At 36.5% G+C, this 20508-nt stretch overlaps 3 protein-coding genes across 3 annotated transcripts; 2 read left to right on the top strand and 1 right to left on the bottom strand.

Moving 5' to 3' along the window:
• The first annotated feature begins 1255 nt into the window (after window positions 1-1255).
• Window positions 1256-8872, top strand: LOC130228590 (ras-related protein Rab-33B). The gene is given in 2 exon segments (XM_056457023.1): window positions 1256-1541; window positions 3128-8872. Coding segments are annotated over 2 exon segments (687 nt in total). The 5' UTR covers window positions 1256-1325; the 3' UTR covers window positions 3599-8872.
• LOC130228580 (GTPase IMAP family member 4-like) lies at window positions 2614-13155 on the bottom strand. The gene is made up of 3 exons (XM_056457013.1): window positions 13072-13155; window positions 12229-12979; window positions 2614-2809 (listed from the first exon to the last, which is right to left on the bottom strand). The coding sequence occupies exons 1-2, from the start codon at window positions 13073-13075 to the stop codon at window positions 12264-12266; spliced, it is 720 nt and encodes a 239-aa protein (XP_056312988.1). The 5' UTR covers window positions 13076-13155; the 3' UTR covers window positions 2614-2809; window positions 12229-12263.
• A 102-nt stretch (window positions 13156-13257) lies between these two features.
• Window positions 13258-18758, top strand: LOC130228555 (GTPase IMAP family member 6-like). The gene is made up of 4 exons (XM_056456990.1): window positions 13258-13302; window positions 14629-14726; window positions 16432-17755; window positions 17951-18758. The coding sequence occupies exons 3-4, from the start codon at window positions 16453-16455 to the stop codon at window positions 17995-17997; spliced, it is 1350 nt and encodes a 449-aa protein (XP_056312965.1). The 5' UTR covers window positions 13258-13302; window positions 14629-14726; window positions 16432-16452; the 3' UTR covers window positions 17998-18758.
• Window positions 18759-20508: the final 1750 nt, after the last annotated feature.

Raw genomic sequence — 20508 nt, 5'->3', positions numbered from 1 at the left:
AATGTATAAATTCCAGCATGCGCAATAAAAAGTGATGTGGATTTTATTTTAACAGATCATGTGATAACAAGAATGTGCACAATTGGACTCCATTACTGGACCAAGCACACTGCACATCTCACATGTTTCAGTGTTTGTGTCAGTCCGGCATCAAAGTGGTTCAGTTTTACTATCTACCAGAGCTGTCTTGAGCAGCTGCACCCAAATAGCAGTCTCATGCCTCTAAAAGCCAGTTACGACTATGTTCATGGTGTTTTGTCTGTTGCAGCGTAGGTAATTTACTATATAAGAAAAAACTGATTAAAATGCAGCTGTAATGGTTCTAATATATGTATATTTAACACTGTAGACTCCAGGAAGACTGAGTGATGAAATGAAGATCATCCTTAACCTGAGGGATTGCCAGATCATGAGGCTCCAGATGTTTTGTTAGTCCTTTACGCCAAAATCAAACTCTTAAGAATGAAGAATCCAAAATTGGAATTTCACAGCAATGCAGTACTTTTGGTTCCCTAAAAGAATCATTTTTGATAGTGTACCGAATGTTTTAATTTGAAAATGTTTAACTTTTAATGTCAAAACTAAGTACTGGAGTGAAGTTTCCAGTGTGCCAGTCATGGTTCCCTCCCTGAGAAAGATTGGACATCCCTGATCTATAGAACCTTTTACTTTACACTATGAATAATCTTTTGTGCTTTGAAAAATTTCCATGGATGTATGAGATTCCATAGCCGTGACTTTTTAAATTTTTATTTATATATACACACGAGTCTAATGTTTGATGTTTCCTTTCAGCTATACATTAGCAACAAATTAAAATTAATAATTTTGATATTTTTATGAACACGTTTAACTTTTAAGCATATCATAACCCTGATGTGAAATGTAGCCTAGTGATACAGCACAGGTTTTTTTCACTACAAACTATTTGCTATTGAGAAAGATTTGAAATAGTGTTGTTGGATGTTTTTGGTTTCTGTCCAAGCTTGACGTCAAACTTCCCTCTTAGCAACGGCGTTTAACACTTATTGTAGGCTATACATGAAAACATACATGATATACATACATAAACTGGAATGCCTCTGAGTTATATATATATATATATATATATATTTAAAAAAAAAAACTAAATTTACTTTAATTAGCTTACCCTTTTTCAGGTTATGTTAAGGTGGATTTAGAAAACGACTCTCTCCTGTGGGTATTTAAGGGGAAGTTATAGTAAGCGTCTGTCATGGGCATGTGAGCAGTGCTCACTTGGTCCTCTGTGTGAACATTTAACGTCCAACCAGTTTGACGTTAATCCCTCAGCAGCGGAGCAGTCGATGGATTCTTCTTTAGAAAGCTCCAGCTCCTCTAACGGCCCCCCGGTGCGCTGCTGTCGGACCTGTAAGATCATCGTGATCGGGGATGCCGGTGTCGGTAAGACCTGTCTGACACATCGATTCTGCACTGGGCAGTTTCCTACAAGAACAGAGGCGACCATCGGGGTGGATTTTCGAGAGAAACTTCTTCAGATAGACGGCGAGAAGATAAAGTAAGTCTTCGTTTAATGGTTGATACACTGTCATTTGATTTTGAAGTGATATGTACTGAACCTATTTCTTTAATAATATTTGCAATAATTTGCGAATATAATTAAATGATTGAATAACATGAATATCACTGAAAGTTCTTTTCCATGATGATTCCCTATTGTATTTTTATTCTAAGGTCCTAATCGTACACAGACCTATATCAGAACTGTTTAGCAACATCTGCAATTAAAAATGAATCCTTATTTTCAGTCTATAAATCGAGTTCTCAGTTGCCTACACAATTTCTCCTCATTTCACGCGTTTTCTGCATGTTTCTTGTTAGCCTGTTTAGTTAATTAGCTTATTCCAAACTCTCCTGCCAAACCTTTTGAATATGTTTATTTAAAAAGACCTAATAATTTGACGTTGACCAATTATCGAATTAATATGATTTGTGAACCGAATGAATCTGTTGTCTAATGCGTAAATCGACCTTATAGCCTACTGTTAAGATTTTTGCGAAGATTTTGCCTGTGAACCCCATAGAGGAACAATAGCAGAATTGGGGATTTCACCGTGTTGTTGAGAGATAGCTGCACTAACTACAAAAGAGGAACTGGGCTTCATTTTTGAAGAAGAGAAGCTCAGACATTTTCCACAAATTATAAACAATGACGAACATGTAGGCTGCATAATATAATACTCTAGTCTGAAAAGTCAATATTAGACTGGTCCATTGCCCACCGGAAATTCTCCCGGTCCTCCCGATTAGTCAATCCGGGCCTGTCAATCCATGATGTTTGTATGCTTCCGTCCAGAGGCGGATTATTTATTTGGGGGCCCTAAGCAATTCCAGGTATGGGACCATAGCATTAAAACTCTTTCTTTATAGATATTTCTTTCCTCTGTAGATGCGTGTGTTTTCTTTTGTGTGTGAATAAACTACATGTTAAAACATATTTTAAGTGGAACCTTTATTTTCTTAATGTAACATTAAATACAATAAACTCACTAATAAAAAAAAAAAAAAAAATCACAAACTATATGTATTAACCATATTTGTGATTAGATTTTAATATTTGCATGTGCCGTACATTATTCATGGGGGCCCCAGTTTTAAAATCTTAATGGTTATAGACAGATATTACAACATATGATAGAAAATAATAAAAGAGCTATATGATTAATATAGGCTTTCTGGCATTGGTCGGGGCCCCCTAATTCCCCAGGTCCCTAAGCGGAAACTTACTTCGCTTATTGGTTAAGTCCACCCCTGCTTCCGTCTTATATCCCTGTTGAAAATAAGAAAAGAAACCATCACAGAAGTTCTAATGATTTCCAATACAGATATATCATTACAAACCATCAAACTTTAATCATCAAAACCAGCACATTACCATAGTTTCTAATGTGTAAAAGCTTGTAGAACATTTATAACATGCTACCAACAGAGTGCAAAAAAAGTTGCCAGCAGAGATCCATAGGCCCATTGGAATTTCCATTAAAACCAATTCAATTTCCATAATAACCAATTAAATCATTACAAATTCTGTGATCATTTTTTTTACCTCCGCAAGAATATAAAATGCTCCCTTTCTATCTTACTCCAGGTACAGCTATGGGACACGGCCGGTCAGGAGCGTTTCCGCAAAAGCATGGTGCAGCACTACTATCGAAATGTGCATGGTATTGTCTTTGTCTTTGACGTCACAAACCAATCTAGTTTCTGCAATCTGCCTTTGTGGATGGACGAATGCCGTCAACACTCTCTTGGTCTGGATATTCCACGTGCCCTAGTTTGCAACAAGGCTGACCTGATGTCTTCAAATGCTTCTGTGCTAATCGAGCAGGCTCGTCATTTGGCTGAAGTCCACGGGATGTCTTTTTATCTCACTTCAGCCAAAGGTCTCAAAGACGACCAGGTGGACAGCATCTTCATGGCTTTAGCACAGAGACTGAAGAGCCAGAGAAGGGAGAGCGTGAATGGATGTGTGTTAGAGTGCAGAGCTGAGAGCTTTAAAATCCAGGCGCGGGTTATAACAGCACAAGAGACCAAGAAGAAATGGACCTGCATCTGCTAAAGCATGAAAGCGTGTCCATTTAAAATGGATACAGAAACACAGTACATCCATTGAGAATCGGTCACTGGTCATGCCTCCATTTGTAATGGCTAATTTAAAGAGATGGTCACTCAAAAATGATAATGTGCTGTACATTTACTCACCCTCAAGGCATTTAAGATCCAGAGGACTTCCTTTTTCTTTTTTAGTAGGACATTAAACATGCTGTAAGTTTTTGACTCCTCTAAGGCATAAAAATATATAAAGATATTTGAGAAACATGCTAAGTTTACATACTTCAAAAACAATGCTGAAGTCAGTTATTCTTTTTTTAAATGAAATGTTTGTTCTGTGTCAGAACATTTGTCTTTGTTTTGGTCTCTATAACCTGCCCACTGCCAGTTTGCACAGGTAGCCTTGATCGAAAACGTATTTCATAGGTGTCAATCCTACATACTGCATGTTTACAGATCATATCATTTTGGAATTTCAATGTATCATCAGGATTTGATGGTATAAATATGAGTGTAGTGTAACCCCACCGGTCCTACACCACCCAACCCGCTCCGAGCTGGTATCGAACCGGCGACCTTCCGCATGGGAGTTGGTTGCTCTACCAAGGAGGCTAAAGGCCATGGCCTCTAGCATCTGTCACTAGAGCACCTTTTTAGAGGTCAGAGGAATGAGGTTTACCTGCACAGCACTTACCAGCTGGCCTCCGTTACACTCACCCCCCTAAACCTCACTCCCATTAGGGTCACGGCACCAATGTAACCCCACCGGTCCTACACCACCCAACCCACTGCGAGCTGGTATCGAACCGGCTACCTTCCGCATGGGAGTCGGTTGCTCTACCAAGGATGCTAAAGTCCATGGCCATGGCATGTCACTAGAGCACTTTTTTTAGAGGTCAGAGGAGTGAGGTTTACCTGCACAGCACTTACAAGCTGGCCTCAATTACACTCACCCCCCTAAACCTCACTCCCATCCGGGTCACGGCACCAATATAACCCCACCGGTCCTACACCACCCAACCCGCTCCGAGCTGGTATCGATCCAGCGACCTTCCGTATGGGAGTCGGTTGCTCTACCAACGAGGCCTCCGTTACAGTAGCGTTTGTCTGTGTACATTGGTCCCTCGCTATAATGCGGTTCACTTTTCGCGGCCTTGCAGTTTCACTTATTTTTTTTTTCGTGCAATTTAACGTGCTTTTATTTTTATTTTTTACAGCGCATTGTGTTCTGCGTTCTGATTGGCTGTAGACCATTGTCAACCAATATCCTCTATGCTGTGTCTCCTCTACAGCACAGAATGCGTTCAGCGTTCATAAATCTTCGATCGCTAGCAGTGTGACTCTGAATGCTTTACTGTATGTTTGCAAGTTTTTTCCCCACAATGTCGACAGAACAATCTGCACCGTCAAAGGCACTTGCAGTAGCACCCAAAGGGCAGAGAAAGATGTTAACCATCGCACAACAAGTTGGACTTCTGGACACGCTAAAGAAAAGTAGAAGTTACGCAGTTGTAGGGCGCTATTAAGGAATAAATTAATGAAGATCAAATGGTTTTGATCTTGGGTTTATTCTATAATACTGGAGTTTTCTACGAAGGTTTGAACTTTGAGAGTGTTTAAACGAGAGAAACATGTGAAAATGTTAATGCCTGTCTGAGAACAGTGTATAAAGTGTGTAGTGAGGGGTTTTACAGCCTTAAAACACCTATAATAATTGTAAAAGCTGACTACTTCACGGATTTATATTTTTTAACTCTCAAAATGTCAGTAGCAGTTCAGGCCTTCAAAGGCAAAAGTATCTACGCATGCACTGAAACTGAACAAAATGCCTCTGATATTTTTACGTCCGAATTCATAGAATTTGAAAAACAGTATGCAAGAAGTACCTGGATGACCAACAGCACTACTTCGAGTGAGATTCTGAAGTGCACGTCCAATGGACACTACGCTATCCCATAATGCACTGCGAGATAATTCATGAGTTTATGACACAACTGACATGTGTAGGTCACATAATAATGACAAATGTCTGATATATTAAGATATATTATGTCTGTGTTCCACTTATACTCACATTCGTACTATATATAAAGTACTTTTCTGATGGCCTTGAAGAAAATTCTAATTCAAATGTAGTACCTGAGTAGTAGGTGATTTCAAACGCAGCATTTGTCTCAAGGCAGAACAAATGTCACAATGCCTTTTTTAGGCCTAACTCAATTTTAACCAGATGTGTAGTTACTGCACTTTGCCATTGTAGGGCAGAGTTGATTTGCCTTATTAGACGTCACAAGGTACCACAGTTTCATTTGTAAATCACCAACTACCACAGTTACAGTAATAAGAATCTTTATTATTATGCTGAAGAAAAGTCTCCTACATCTAAGATGGTTTGAGGATGAGTAAATAAATTGCATTTTTTATTTTTGGGTGCTCTCTTTGAGATTGTTTTTGTTTTGTTTGGGAGATGAAGCCTATGTTTCCTCAAACAACACAGTGTTTATGAATCAACACATTATAATGAAACAGACTGCATAAGATTAAAATTAGACTTATTTACAGTTTCTTTGTGGTTTTAAAATAGTTGATGTTAATTTTGAATCTTACTGACAGCATACAAAATAGTTTTTCATCGTGATTTATGTTGGGTAATACAACAGATGCCTGATGTTTAGCTATTACAAGTTAAAAAACAAAGTTTTGGTTAACTTTTCCCCCTGACAGCTAAACCTTCAATTATATTAGGCTATAGTGACTAATGTAAAACAGTTTGTGTTTTCATGATTCAGAATACAATGTTTTTTTTTTCTTCTACATGACATAATACTCAAATAATTGAATGATTAGCACTCATTTCAATGCTGCATTTTATGTGTATTTTTAATGATGTATTTTCTAAATTTGAAAGTTTCTTCATGTTTATGTATATAGATTTTGACCCTTCCCATGTAGCAAAATTTCTCTGGCTCAGATCTGGCCCACACAATCAGGGTTTGCTTGGCCCACATGCCGCAGTGAATTACAGTACATGACTGGACCAAGTCTGGCTTCCAGACAAGGGCCAAACATGGACCATATCTGGGCCAAGGCTCAGCCAAGTTAATACCTCATGACTGGTCCTGAACTGGGCCAGATTGGTGTGTCACAATTGCAATGAAAAACCCATGAAGCACTGCACTTTAAGCACACTATGGGCGTGCTTTTTCTCAAAGCGACCTGATTGGTAGAATTTTTTTCGTTATTCAAAAATAATTTTAATGCATTTTAAATGTGGTTTAAAACAGGCCAAACTTCTGGGTCAAATACTGTGTTACATCTGTGCCAAATCTTGTGTGCCGCCTTGCATGCCACCTCTGCCAAACCTGGGCCATGTTTGGCCCACATGCTGTTCCAGTGCCGGATGAATGCCTCCTGTGCCAGCTTTATGCCAAATCTGAGCCAGAATTCATTGCTACCTAGGTTGTAATCTTCATATATGGGTGATTATATAATGGGTGTCCAATCCTGCTTGTTGTTGGTTACTTTTCTCCATATTTAAGCTCCAACCCTAATTAAGCACACCTAAACCAGCTAATTAAGGCCTTACCTACATGTAGCGAACTGCGAAACTTTTCGCATGAGCTTGCGTTTCCGGTCTGACGCATTCCCGTGCGTATGAATGGAAGTCAATGGGGAGAAAAGTACAGTGTGACCGCAGCTTTTACGGTGCTTTCCACACAAGACATATCACAAAGGCAAGCCTAAAATCATTAGCCTAAAATGCAATAGTAGTATGCAGGGAAGGAAAGCTGTTATGTGATTGGCTAAGACATGCTTCACATGACCAAGTTAACATTACGGGATTTCCAATTGTAGGTAATACAAACATTTTCATCTCCCCAAAGTTAGAAAATCTCTGACTCACTCTCAAAAGGGTACTATGGAGTGAAAACAATCATGGCAGTATTCTTGAAGTGTCATTCCAGATCAAAACTAGCCACTTTAAAGTGCCCTTCAGAATAAAAGATTTCCAAGGGTACATTTGGTGCAGGTGTTGAACAGCACATTTCATATGTAAAGGTTCAACCCAATACGTCCTAATCCCTTCAAAGCTGTCACTTCAGAGAGTAAACCCTTCAATGGGTTTAGGGCATAGAGACGAGCCCTTCTGAATGGAACACGCTGTTATTAGAAACTGTTATTTCTTCACAGGTGTGTTGAGGCAAGTTAGAGCTAAATTCTGCAGCAAAGTGGCCCTCCAGGAGCGGGCTTGAACACCCCTGTGTCATAACTTGCTCTCACTCAGATAAGATTCTGCTCCAAACTCACTTTTCACAATCTCAACAAAGAAAATAAAAGTACAACCAATAAATAAAACATGTGTATTGTACCTCACATTTTATGCTTTCCAATTCATTATCAATTTCATTTTGAGTACAATGGTAATTTCCTTTCCCTCCCTGCTGAAAAAAACAGCCTAAACCAGCCTAAGCTCCAGCATTTTTTAGCTGGTCAGGCTGGAAAATGACCAGCTAAAACTAGCTAAAACCACCTTGACCAGCCTGATTTAAGATGGACATAGCTGGTTTTGGCTGGGCTAGCAGCCTGGTTAGGCTGGTCAAGCTGGTTTTAGCTGGTCAACTTCCAGCCTGACCAGCTAAGACCAGGCTGGAAATAGCTGGAAACCAGCCTGGAAATGGCCAAAACCCCTCTAAAACCACGCTGGACAACCAGCTAAAACCAGCTAACCAGCTTAGGCTGGTTTAAGCAGTTTTTTTCAGAAGGGCTGTCGCTTATATTTAACACAACTGATCCAGATAATCAGCTCATTATGGCCCACTTCCACTGAATGGTACGGTTCGGTTCGGTACGCTTTTATGGCCGTTTCCACTGTCAAAAGGTCCCTAAAAGCGAGCCGTAATGTACCACTTTTGGGTACCCTTTGCAAAGGGTACCTAGCAGGACTAAAGCTTTCCAAAAGGTGGAGCGAGGTGAAGGTGAGGCGCAGGTGAACGTTATTGGTTTACAGAGAATTTACTCGCTCGTGGCGCTAGCCAGAATGAAAACAAAGGAACCGCCATGTTTTACACAGCCGAGACATTACCAGTGTTGCCAACCTATCAATTTTGTTGCTAGATTTAGCAACTTTTCATACTACTCTAGCAACGTTTTTTTCAAAAAGCACCTAGCAACAAATGAAAAATGAAGTCACTTAAAAAGTGACTCAAAAGAGCAGTAGCTACAGGCTTCACTCAGTAAATTTAGGTAGTAATAAATTCCATAATTCTCACAAATGCGTTAATTTCACACGTTAAAAAAAATACACAAGCTGGCTTGTTTAAAAGAATGTAACTGTTCATTACCAGTGTTATATTTAAAAATAAAACATTCTCATCAAAAAGTGTTTGTATTACTTTTACAAATAGTCAACTATATTTTTCATACAAATCCAAATGGACATATTTCAAATAATGTTTTTGCTGAGGTGGCCAGACAATTTGAGAAAACAATTAATTTGTATACTACATAAAGATGTAGTTTTGAGTTGCGAATACGCAATGATGTCATCACGCAAAGTAATATGTTGATCAGAACCTATTGTGCATCTGGATGTAATGTTTATTATAATATAATACACTGCGCGTCAGAGAGTAGAGACATGAGGGGTTTACACTTGTAAGATACTGCATGATGACGTCACTGATATGCTAGTACGTGACGTCATCTGGCAACATTTAGCTACTTTTCATTGGAAATAGTTGACAACACTGGACATTACATCGTAATACTAGAGGAGCTCCATGCAAGAACTGTGTGCTGAATGACAGGGTACCTAAACAGTGTTCATTGCTCGCTACTCCCTGAGTAGAGGAGATCTCTACTTCACTATGTAATGCTCATTCATGGATTTGCACAATGCCTGCAGTGTCTTCACACACAAATGACACTTACTAGAGAAGTGTGACAAACCTCTGTAAGTAAATACATCCATTCATTTATTTTCCTTTAGTCCCTTATTTATCAGGGGTCACCACAGCAGAATGAACCACCAACTACTCTGGCAAATGTTTTACGCAGCGGATGCACTAACACCTATACACTCTCATGTTCACACACACACACATTCATACACTATGGTCAATTTAGTTCATCCAATTCACTTATCAACATATTTACTTATGTCTTTGGACTGTGGAGGAAACCCACACGAACTCGGGGAGAAGTCAAATTAGAACAAACATCTGAAGTGATAAGAGGAACATACAAAATATGCAGAGCGGTGGGTCATGCAGATTGGGATTGAGAACCACTGGCTTAGGCTGTGGTAATATCATAGAAAATGTCCTGCTTTCATTCTCAAAGTGCTGATTGGCAATAACTTCAGTATTTTGACCCTAAGCATTTTTTAAAAACTACAAAATTTTATGATCCAAGGAAGAAAGGGATGCATACAGGTTGGAAACAATGACAGTGAGTAATTAAAGAAGCATTTTCATCATTGGGTGACCTGTTCTTTTAAGTATTGAGTCAAAATAACACAGGTTATTTATGCTTAATACTAACATTAGATCCAGTGGTAACCCGTTTGGTTTGCAATTCTTAATCATGCAGCAATTCAAACATAATGGAAGAAGAATATGCTAAATTGTAAGTTTGCAATGCTAATATTGAAGACTTTTTGTTTTACACATAAAAACAACTGTGTGTAAAAAAAAACATATTGTATTTGGAGGTTTAAACTCTCAGCGTGATAAAGAAAGCCTTTAGATATTGACCTTGCAAGGCTATTTCTCTTGACTTTTCTTCTACCTAAGATTCTCGGTTAGTGTGATTTAACGTTGTCATGTTCCTGGATCAATATCCATGTCCATCCTGAAACAACATTCCAATCAGCCAGTCACATTTAAGGGATGCGTTTATGTTAAGTAGGCTACAGTTAGGGTTGCTTATACATCATTGTTATCCAACTGTTAATTTCCTCTAATTTGCAAGTCATTTACAGTTAGGGTACCTTGCCTTGCATTTTCAAACTTGATGTAAACATACTACTAGTTTGGTTGAAAAATAGTAGGCTACAATAATTACATTACATATTACATTAATACTAGATTAATACTAGGCTATACAAAAAAATATGCACCTGAGAATATCCTAAAAAAATTTCAGACAGCCATGGAGTCATAACAGATGGAAAATACAGTAATACACATGTAATTATTCCAGATCACCTCAAGATGGCGATGATATACCTGCGCATGCCAGCTGATCTTCTATATACTAATGCTGAGGTATCAAGCCGTTAACACGATATAGGGTATATGCCGAGCTAGTGTTGTTCCCATACTGATAAACTTCTGGTGACCTGTTATTGTGAGTTTTTTTCCATTTTATACGATTCCTTTTACAGCATCGATGTTGTCATGTAATTACAAAACAATCAGTTAAATAGACTTTGGCTTTCATTTAGTTGCTCAAGTGTAAAACGAGACAAAAAGCCGTTTACTCGCACGAGCCTGTCAAAATCGGCAGGCTAGTGCAGAAGCTCCATTAAATATACTGAGGTAAAATAAATGTTTAAATAAAGACATGGCAGAGGACAATGTAATTAAATGCAGTGCTTCTTGAAATCTGGTAGAAATCTGGTGAAATCAGTAACCCAGTTTACTGGCAAATTAAAAGTCCTATTAGCATGCTTCGACATATACCCTATTAGCCTACCACACACTGTACTACGGCAACTCCTATAAAAATTTACCTTTGTGTTACTACAAATAAAACAAACAAAAACGTTTTGTATTCAAATAACTGTAACCACAATAGGCCTACATAGTTTAACCTGTAAAATATGATAAATAATAATAATAATCAAAGAACAAACCCAGAGTATCAATGATTCATTGTTTACTGAAATTTGAATGAGAATCCTCATTTTGGTTGAGGTTGAATTGCAACATTGAAAATATCCACATTGAATCAAAGTTAATTACTGAATCATTTGCCATCATTGGAAATACTAACATTGAATCAACTTATTATTTTGTTATTTCCTGCTGAAATACAGCATATGCTGGTAAGGTATGTTTTGTTGCTAGTGTGCTGGTCCCAATGCTGGTCAAAGCTGCTGATGTATTTAGCCGTTAACACCATATTATTGAATACTACTGCAACTCTTATGAAATTAACCTCTCTATTACTACAAATAAAAATGTGGAATTACGACAGAAACAAATTTTTGTAGTCAAATAATTGTAACCACAAATTAATTTAGCTATAGGCATACATAGTCTAACCTGTATAAAGGGTTATGATAAATAATAATAATAATAATAATAATAATAATAATAATAATAATAATAATAATAATAATCAAATGTAAGGCCAAACCCAAATATTTTTCAAATCGTCCTTTTGGTTGATGTTAAATATTCAATGCTGAGTAATCAGTTCCAGAAAAAAACTATGACAGTAATGTATAATGAAAAGCAAATACGCAAAGGAGTCAAATGTGAAACTTTGAACTTTAAAAATACATTTTTAGCCTCACAATATTATTATTAATAATATAATACCAACAAAAATAATAATCAATACAAATCTAAATTAAAAAGACAAAATGTATACAAAAAAATATATAACAATAAAAAAGAAACTTTTCACCTTTGGAATTTGCTGCATGCATTTTGTTGACAGTCCTACAATATGCAGCAAAAGGACTTATCAGTGTCTTTTTGAATCTTTCTTAACTCCTTCTTTAGGTCTTCAATGATTTGATCTTTTTCCCTGGCAGTTTTCCTCACATTGTTGAGTTCATTGGCCATCTCAAACATGTGGTAGCTATAATAGCTGTTTTGATTCTGTTTTATCATGACCACAATCTTGGTTATAAGTTCATCGACTTGCGCTCTGTCTCTCTTTTCTTTATTATTCATCATATGAAATCTCCCTGAGCATGCCTCTATCACTTTTCTAAGCTCTGGAGCTTCTTCAATAAAATCCTCCAGTGTCCTGTCTTCAAGATCATCAGCTCTGGTGAATAAAACCATCATGTGTCTGTGCACTTGCTGCCCAAAGACTCTCTGAATCAGTTCAACTGTATTCTTCTCCTCTTCAGTGAAGCGTCCAATGGAAATTATGAGAAGAAAGACATGAGGACCCGGAGCTGCGAGTCTGATGCAGTTCACAACTTCGTTTATGACTTGTTCATTGGACAGGTGAGTATCATACAGGCCAGGAGTGTCCACAATTGAAACCTGCCTTCTGTTCATCATCCGTGATTCACGTGAGCATTCTTTAGTGATGGACGTCGCTCTTGCTTCTGAATTGAAAGCTTTTTCGCCAAGAATGGTGTTTCCTGTAGCGCTCTTTCCGACTCCTGTTTTACCAACCAAAACTATGCGTAGCTCAGGATCTGTCAACATTTTAGATGAGAATTTGTGTTAAAATAATGAAATCCTGTAAGTTATAAAGAGGTGCATTGATAAAGCATCATTTAAAACTTACTCATAATGCTGGAATTGCTTCTCTGGGTAACTTGCTTCTTCGAATATTTCAGGGTGCAATGGCATTTGGGTCATTGAAGCCATCAGTTCTGAGAGTTTACTGCCTGCTGTTTTGACATATCAAGTACAGCCCATTTTACTCATGTCATTTATGATTGGATAAGCTTTTACTGTAACTTTTTAGGAAGTGAGATGAGAGGAGGTGATTCAAAAAAAGATCTGTTTTCTGAAGGTAAGTGTTTTTGGTCCTTAGTTGAAAAATTTTGACTTTTGTAGTAATTTAAATGCTTGTGGGTTTAATCTAACATGTTAGATGGGTTATGAAGTAAATGGAACTACAAAAGTTCAACTATGAATATGTTATTGGGAATTGTTTACAATATAGAATTAGGTGTGTAAAAAGTAGAGAAACATTGTTGAGAATGTACTGAACATTGTTTAATCCAATGCTTTTTTATCATTTTTATGCTTTTGCCATTTGTTTAAAAAGGAACAAAGTTTACAATCACTAAAAATGTTATTGTAACAACTTTATTATTGTTAGATTATATATTCGTAACATAAAATTCAGTATTTTATAATTATTTTATTCATGAGTTGATATATTTTGCAGATTAAAGTAGATTGTTGTTCAGAATATGTGCAGGTTTGTTCAGTTTATTTTTATCTTCTTTATTTGAGAGTATAGTATATGTTGTACCAGGGGTTCAGTTTTGGAGTCTCTTAATGTGAACCCTGCAGTGTGCACATTAAAAGCTCCAGGATTATTAATTATAAAGGCATTTATATTGCATATTATTCTCTCAAACAAGACTTAGAAAAAAAAAAAATAAAAATCAAGTGATCAAGTTAATAATTGAGGCATAAAATATGGATAAATAAATGTATATAATAAATCATGTTAATTGGACAAATACAAAGAAATATGTAAATGTCTGTTTCATTTGTATTTTTAAATATCATTTAATGAACAATTTAGCCATGTGAAAGAGGGTTTGAGGTGAAAGTTGGTTGCTCTCACGTGTGTTCTGACCAGTGGCATTTTCATTAATTCGGTTGACAAATGTATAAAGAAAAGCATGTAGAAAAACAAAAGCAATTGGCAAATACAGGGGAAAAGGCGCTTGCCAAATGAAAAAAAAAAAGAATAATAAAATAAGATTTTAAAAAGGATTAAAAATTTACTTTTTCATCTGTTTAATTAATCAATATTTTAAAACAAGAAATAAACAGACAAAGCAATTGTAAAATTGGCTATTTATTTACACATTTAAATGTAATTTATTTGTATACATTTTAATGTTTGATTTTTTTAACTGTCACTTCTAGTCCTCTGTAGTCCAAAGTATCTAGAATAAATGTGTTGAGCAAGCAAACAGTAACAAGTGGTTGAGGTGTTACAGTGTTTAAATGTAATTACTGCCACGTTAAATGATAGTAAATGTAATTTTTGCCAACACATCCACAGCAAAACAGAGACTTGAATGTGTTAGTGACAGTGCAAAGATGCAATATTGTAATGATCAACTACTATTGTCATCTTCTTTTTATCCTTTAGGTGGACAAGATCTGATCATCTTGAAGTGTCAATGAAAACTAGAAAGTTATGCTGCCAGTGATGCAGGGATTGTCAGAGAATTAAGAAATTACCATCAGGTACAGAAGATCATCAAATAACTGAGAAATCTGTTCTCTAATTTTGATCAGTGTTCATTTTCAAATTTAACATTTGAGTTGTTATGCTATGCTTCACAATATACAGTCATGTGAAAAAGTTCTCTTTAAAATTCTACATTTTCCATATCAGGACATAAAAAAATGATCTAATTATTGACATGTCTTAAAATTTGAAAAATAAAAGCCGAACTGATCCTCAGCAGAAGCTTTAGCAGTTTGTTAGCCTGGAGACTTTGGTTGTTCAGCCAAAGTTAAAGCTTAGCCAAAATTGGGTCATGCAACAAGAAAATGACCCTAAACACACCAGCAAATATACAGTACGACAGAAAAAAAGAGGCTTTGCAATAATCCAGCTAGAGTGTAGGCCGCATCCTGACTGAAATGCTGTGATGAGGGCTGTGTAGATAACTCCTCCACAATTGTCTGAGAGACTGATTAAGTCATATGAAAAAATATTACTTTAAGTAATTACTGCCAAAGTCTCAAGTCATTTCATTTGGTGGCCATCTTTGAAATGGGCATCCTGTTTGAATGGGGAAACATATAATTCTCCAAAACTGTTTGCCAAGCTCAATATTAAATTTCATATTTAATCAGGAGTCACGAATACAATTTTCACAACAACCGATTCTGAATGTTCTTGGGCTGCCCCTAGTCAGAAAAGGCTTGGTGGTCTAAGTTTTCGTTAGGTTGTTGCTAGGAAAAGTACAAAACAAGTGGCACAGTAAGTGCGTGTGTCTACTGAAGTGTGCATTGCAGAAACGCGAACTGAATACAGGCAACATAGACGCTCACCATGTGTTAAAAACTTTGATAGCTGAGAAATGCTCGCAGCTGAGCAGTACAAAAACGCGTGCCCTCAGCGAGAGCTTGATAAGCAGATCTGGCCACCTGATAATAATTTTGGGAAATAAATCGAAAATTGCGGGATCATTCCATCCTCTAATTAATACACAGCGAGTTGCATTTGGCTATGTTCTCTCTGTGTTCGCATCGGTTTCCCCCACAGTCCAAAGACATGTGGTAAAGGTGAATTGGATGAACTAAATTGGCCATAGTGTATGAGTGTGTGTGTAAATGAGAGAGTATATGGGTGTTTGAAATGTCATGTCTCTCAGGACCACAGAGCTACATAAATAAGTATGAAAACAACACTGAATGTAAGAGCTATTTTTAACCTGTACAAATAACTAACATAATGGAGCGGTAATAGAACAGACACTTGCACCTAACCTAACACTGTCTCAGCGAGGTGTAAAGATATCGGTTAGGACATCTGTCTTTCAGTACATGGCCAGGTATGTAGTCAGGACCCTCAGCCTTCCAGCACGTTTGCTGACCCTAGAGGGTTCAGAACAACTACTGTTGTAAAGAACACATTCGTAAGTCTAGCAATCAATGATTGGCTCCTTCACTAGAAGGTGGGGGTTCCTTCGCTAGAGCGGCCATATTGATTGTTCAATTCTCCTGATTCAAAACTGTATTCTATAGATTTTGTTACTGCTAAAAGTGGATCTACAGACATCTGAATCATAGGTTGTCCTGGTCGCCACTGTAGATCTAGAACACAAAAACAGAGTGGAGGGACAGCCTGAAATCATATTCCAGCATCAGAACAAATAACAAGTAAACACATTATTCTGCATATTTAATAGGATCTGTATTGTTTTTTGTTTCTGGACAGTTTGGCAGAATATCTTTTGTTATGGAAGCCTCACAAAAATTACAGATTGTCCTTCTTGGTACAACTGGGTCTGGTAAAAGTGCTTCTGGAAACATCATACTTGATAAAAAGGTCTTCAAGTCTTATGTATCTACTCAGTCAGTGACAGTATTATACCAGACGGCTTCAGCCACAGTGAATGGAATGGAAGTCACAGTCGTGGACACTCCAGGATGGCACTGCACTAAAATCCCTGAGGATGAGGTGGCATACCAAATAAAGACGGCCATTTTATCACTTAATGGACCTTATGCTTTTCTTATGGTCTTCCCTATCGGTTCCTTTACTGCCAAAGAGATGCTAATAATTCCAAAATTACAAAACGTCTTAGGAGATCAATTCATGAATCATACCTCAATTCTGTTCACACACTCTGATAACCTTGAGTCAAAATCCTTTAAGCAATTTCTAGAGGAGGAAACAGGACCATTGCGGAGCATTATTCTTGGGTGTAGCAATCGAGTGTTCACCTGGAACAACAAAGACAGTTCATCTGTCAAGAAAAGTCTGAACAAAGTCTTACAAGTTCTGAAAGAAACACAGATAAAGCATGACAATGCTATGGATTGTGCCAATAGTAAATATCATGATGAAGCAATGCTGATTGGAAAGCCAGAACACAGTCAAATCCCTTCTGATAAAGTGATGGGACCTTCAGATGAACAAGAGAAGAGGCACAAGAGAGACAATGCAGATCCTCTGGACAAAACCACTCAACAAGTCAGAGTTGTTGTCCTGGGAATGACCGGAGCAGGAAAGACCTCAACCATCCAGACTCTTTTAGGAAAAGATGCCAAAACTGAAAGCACCAAATCCCCACTGTATACAATCAGCAGGTCTGGGGTTAATTTAATGTTGATTGATTCTCCTGGATTTAACAAAGAAACAGAAGTGAACGATTCAGTCTCTCAGTCTCTTTCACATGCCACTCCAGGGCCGCACGTCATTATGATTGTGATTAAAGTGGGAATAATTACAGCAGACACCTTTAAAATGATAGATCACATACACAAGCATCTTGACAAATCAAGAGCACACACACTGATCGTTTTCTCTGGAAAGGATGATCTGAAAGACAATGCTATTGAAGAATTCATTAAGGAGAATCCTGAGCTTGACAATCTTGTAGAAACGTATGACAAAAGATATCATGCACTGAATAACAAGGACATTGAGGATCAGACTCAAGCAAATCAACTGCTGGAGAAGATTTCTGATATATACCATAAAAACAAAGGTCAATTCATCGAAGAACATGGGAAAAGTCCGGATTACAAGGAAAACGGTAAATCTATGTACGACTAAATAATGTAAACAATTACCCAAAAATTGAATTATAATTTTTTAATTAATAAAATTAACTTAAAGCATTACAAGTTATGTCCACAATTTAAATCCAATTTAAATCCCTTTAAAAGTTAAATCCACAACTCGATGTGTCAAAAGTTGAACCTGTGTGTGCTTCTTTTCATTTTAACAGAGATGCCACAAGAACCAGACAATCAAGACACATCTGAGATCATGTGAATTTAAAGTATGGATTATGCATTTATCCACATGCAGATACAATTCTGTGCATGTTCATTTTCTCATTGACAATATTAGCATCAATAACTTTTGCTTATTGACTACCCTTGACTATTCTCTTGATTCTGACCAAAATATAATCTGCCTTTTTGTTATGTATTCTAAGGTTTTTCAGCAATGCAGTACATCACTGGAAAAGAGATGTGTAGAAACATGTTTTATTTCATTCGCTTGCTTGCTATGCATTCATCTAAAGATTTCCTAACAATATTTGTATTTTTAAAAAGTCTGTTCATGTTAGGAAATATTTAATACTACTATTGATTAACATTAATTGTTGTCTACATCAAGTATGTTTTTCATGCTCATTTTATAGTCTGGCAGAACAATAACACACAGAACCTTGTAGGTTGCACTTGACAGATACATAAACTATACTCAAAACAACAAAAAAATGATAATAATCAGAATAGATTTTTCTGTGTAAATTATTTTTATATTAATACAGTACATTGTATCTTGGTTTACAGATTTTTAGAGTGCACAATTTCAAATCTATCAGATCTATATTTTTATTGTGGAATGTTAGCAGTTGATTAGGTTGCAAATGAACTGCTTTTCTGACCTGAATCACAGTGCTATTCTGAGCATATTAAAAATAAAATCGCATTTTTTTATTATTATTAACTTCCTGCCAGGTGGATTTTGTTATATTTCTTTTAAACTGTATTTTTATCAAAGCTTCTGTTTCATCATGTGAATTAGTCAGACAATAAAACGTTTTATCCAGTCTTTCTTACTTTTGTTTAATATTTAACAAATAATGTAGTGTTCTTCAGATTCAATAAACATTTCATACTGATTTTTTTTCATCTTTCAGTCAACATTTTCAGATTACTTTGACTATCCAAAGCTTTAATTGATATAATTAGAAAGTAATTCTTTACAAAATTTTTATTTTGTTTGTAGTACTACTTACAGGCCTACACACAAAACAAAAATGAGTGTTAAATATAGTTGGTTGCTTATGTGTTATAGAGGTACAATTTTATATACACTACCTAACAAAATTGTCCTCAATCCCAGTAATAAGAGGAACAAATAATAACTTGACTTCTAGTTGATCATTTAGAAAAGTGGTAGAAGGTAGATTTTTCAGATGAATCATCTCTTGAACTGCATCCCAATCATCACAAATAGTGCAGAAGACCTATTAGAACACACATGGACCCAAGATTCTCATAGAAATCAGTCAAGTTTGGTGCAGAAAAATCATGGTTTGGGGTTACATTCAATATGAGGGCAGGCGAGAGATCTGCAGAGTCCATGGCGACATTAACAGCCTGCGGTATCAAGACATTTGTGCTACCCGATACATTACTAACCACAGGAGAGGGTATTCTTCAGCAGGATAGCGTTCCTTCTCATACTTCAGCCTCCACATCAAAGTAACTGAAAGCAAAGAAGGTCAAGATGCTCCAGGATTGGCCAGAAATGAACATTATTGAGCATGTCTGGGATAAGATGGAGGAGGGATTGAAGATAAATCAAAAGAATCTTGATGAACTCTGGGAGTCCTACAGGAACGCTTTCTTTGCCATTCCAGATGACTTAATAAGCTACTTGAGTCATTGCAGAGATGTATGGATGCAGTCCAAGCTTATGGGAGTCATGCACAATTTTAATTCTTTTTCCACTGCACCATGACTTTTTATATTTTATACTGTACATTATTTCTGTTAAGTGACAAGACTTTTGTCTAAGTGAAGTCAGACCTTACTGTCCTAGTTAAATAATTAAAAATCAAGACATGATCATATTTGATTTTGCTAAAATAAGCACATAGAGGCCTTTCATGTGTCACTTTTGATACCAAATGATCAACTAGAAATCAATTTATCATTTGTTGTTCCTAAAACTTGGAAAGGCGACAAGACTTTTGTTAGGTAGTGTATTATGTTTTATTTTGTTTCATTTAAGGGCTGATTCACGCCTGTACAAATTAATACTCGTCTTTTGTACCTTATATAGTGTTTAAATATTAAAAAACTAAAATTAAATCCAGTTATTTTACTCACGCTTATACCATCCAGGTAAAGTTGTACATAATGTTAATTTTTTTATTATTAACAAAGATGCAAGCTTCCGACGTCCACCTTTTGTCCCTCAATTAAGCTAAAAATGGGAATATTTAGAATTAAAGGGCAGTTGTAAGTGCTGATAGATCTAGCAAACTGAGCAATAGATTTTGAAATATGACAGTGCGATGGAAAAGTCCTGAAGGGGAAGAATGCCACAGAGACCACAATCTAAAAGCTAACACGTATTATAATCTCAAGTTAATGATTTTAACTTATAGTAGGCTATTTTCTAAGAAATGAGAAAAAAAACTACTTAATAATAATATCTATCTATCTATCTATCTGTCTATCTATCTATCTATCTATCTATCTAAACTACACGAAAACTGAACTGAAAAAAATATTTTGAAAGCAAATTACACGTAAGAGA

The sequence above is a fragment of the Danio aesculapii genome, chromosome 1 (genome assembly GCF_903798145.1).
Source record: "Danio aesculapii chromosome 1, fDanAes4.1, whole genome shotgun sequence".
In the NCBI taxonomy this organism is placed as follows: Eukaryota; Metazoa; Chordata; class Actinopteri; order Cypriniformes; family Danionidae; genus Danio; species Danio aesculapii.
The sequence above is the reverse complement of the archived record's forward strand: the minus strand, read 5'-3'. Positions and strand labels throughout refer to the sequence as shown.

Excerpts from the sequence above, each read along its gene's own strand:
- LOC130228555 (XM_056456990.1), top strand. The coding sequence starts at position 16,453 with ATGGAAGCCTCACAAAAATTACAGATTGTCCTTCTTGGTACAACTGGG. Across the intron at positions 17,756-17,950 it reads TCCGGATTACAAGGAAAACG|AGATGCCACAAGAACCAGAC; the intron begins GTAAATCTATGT and ends TCATTTTAACAG.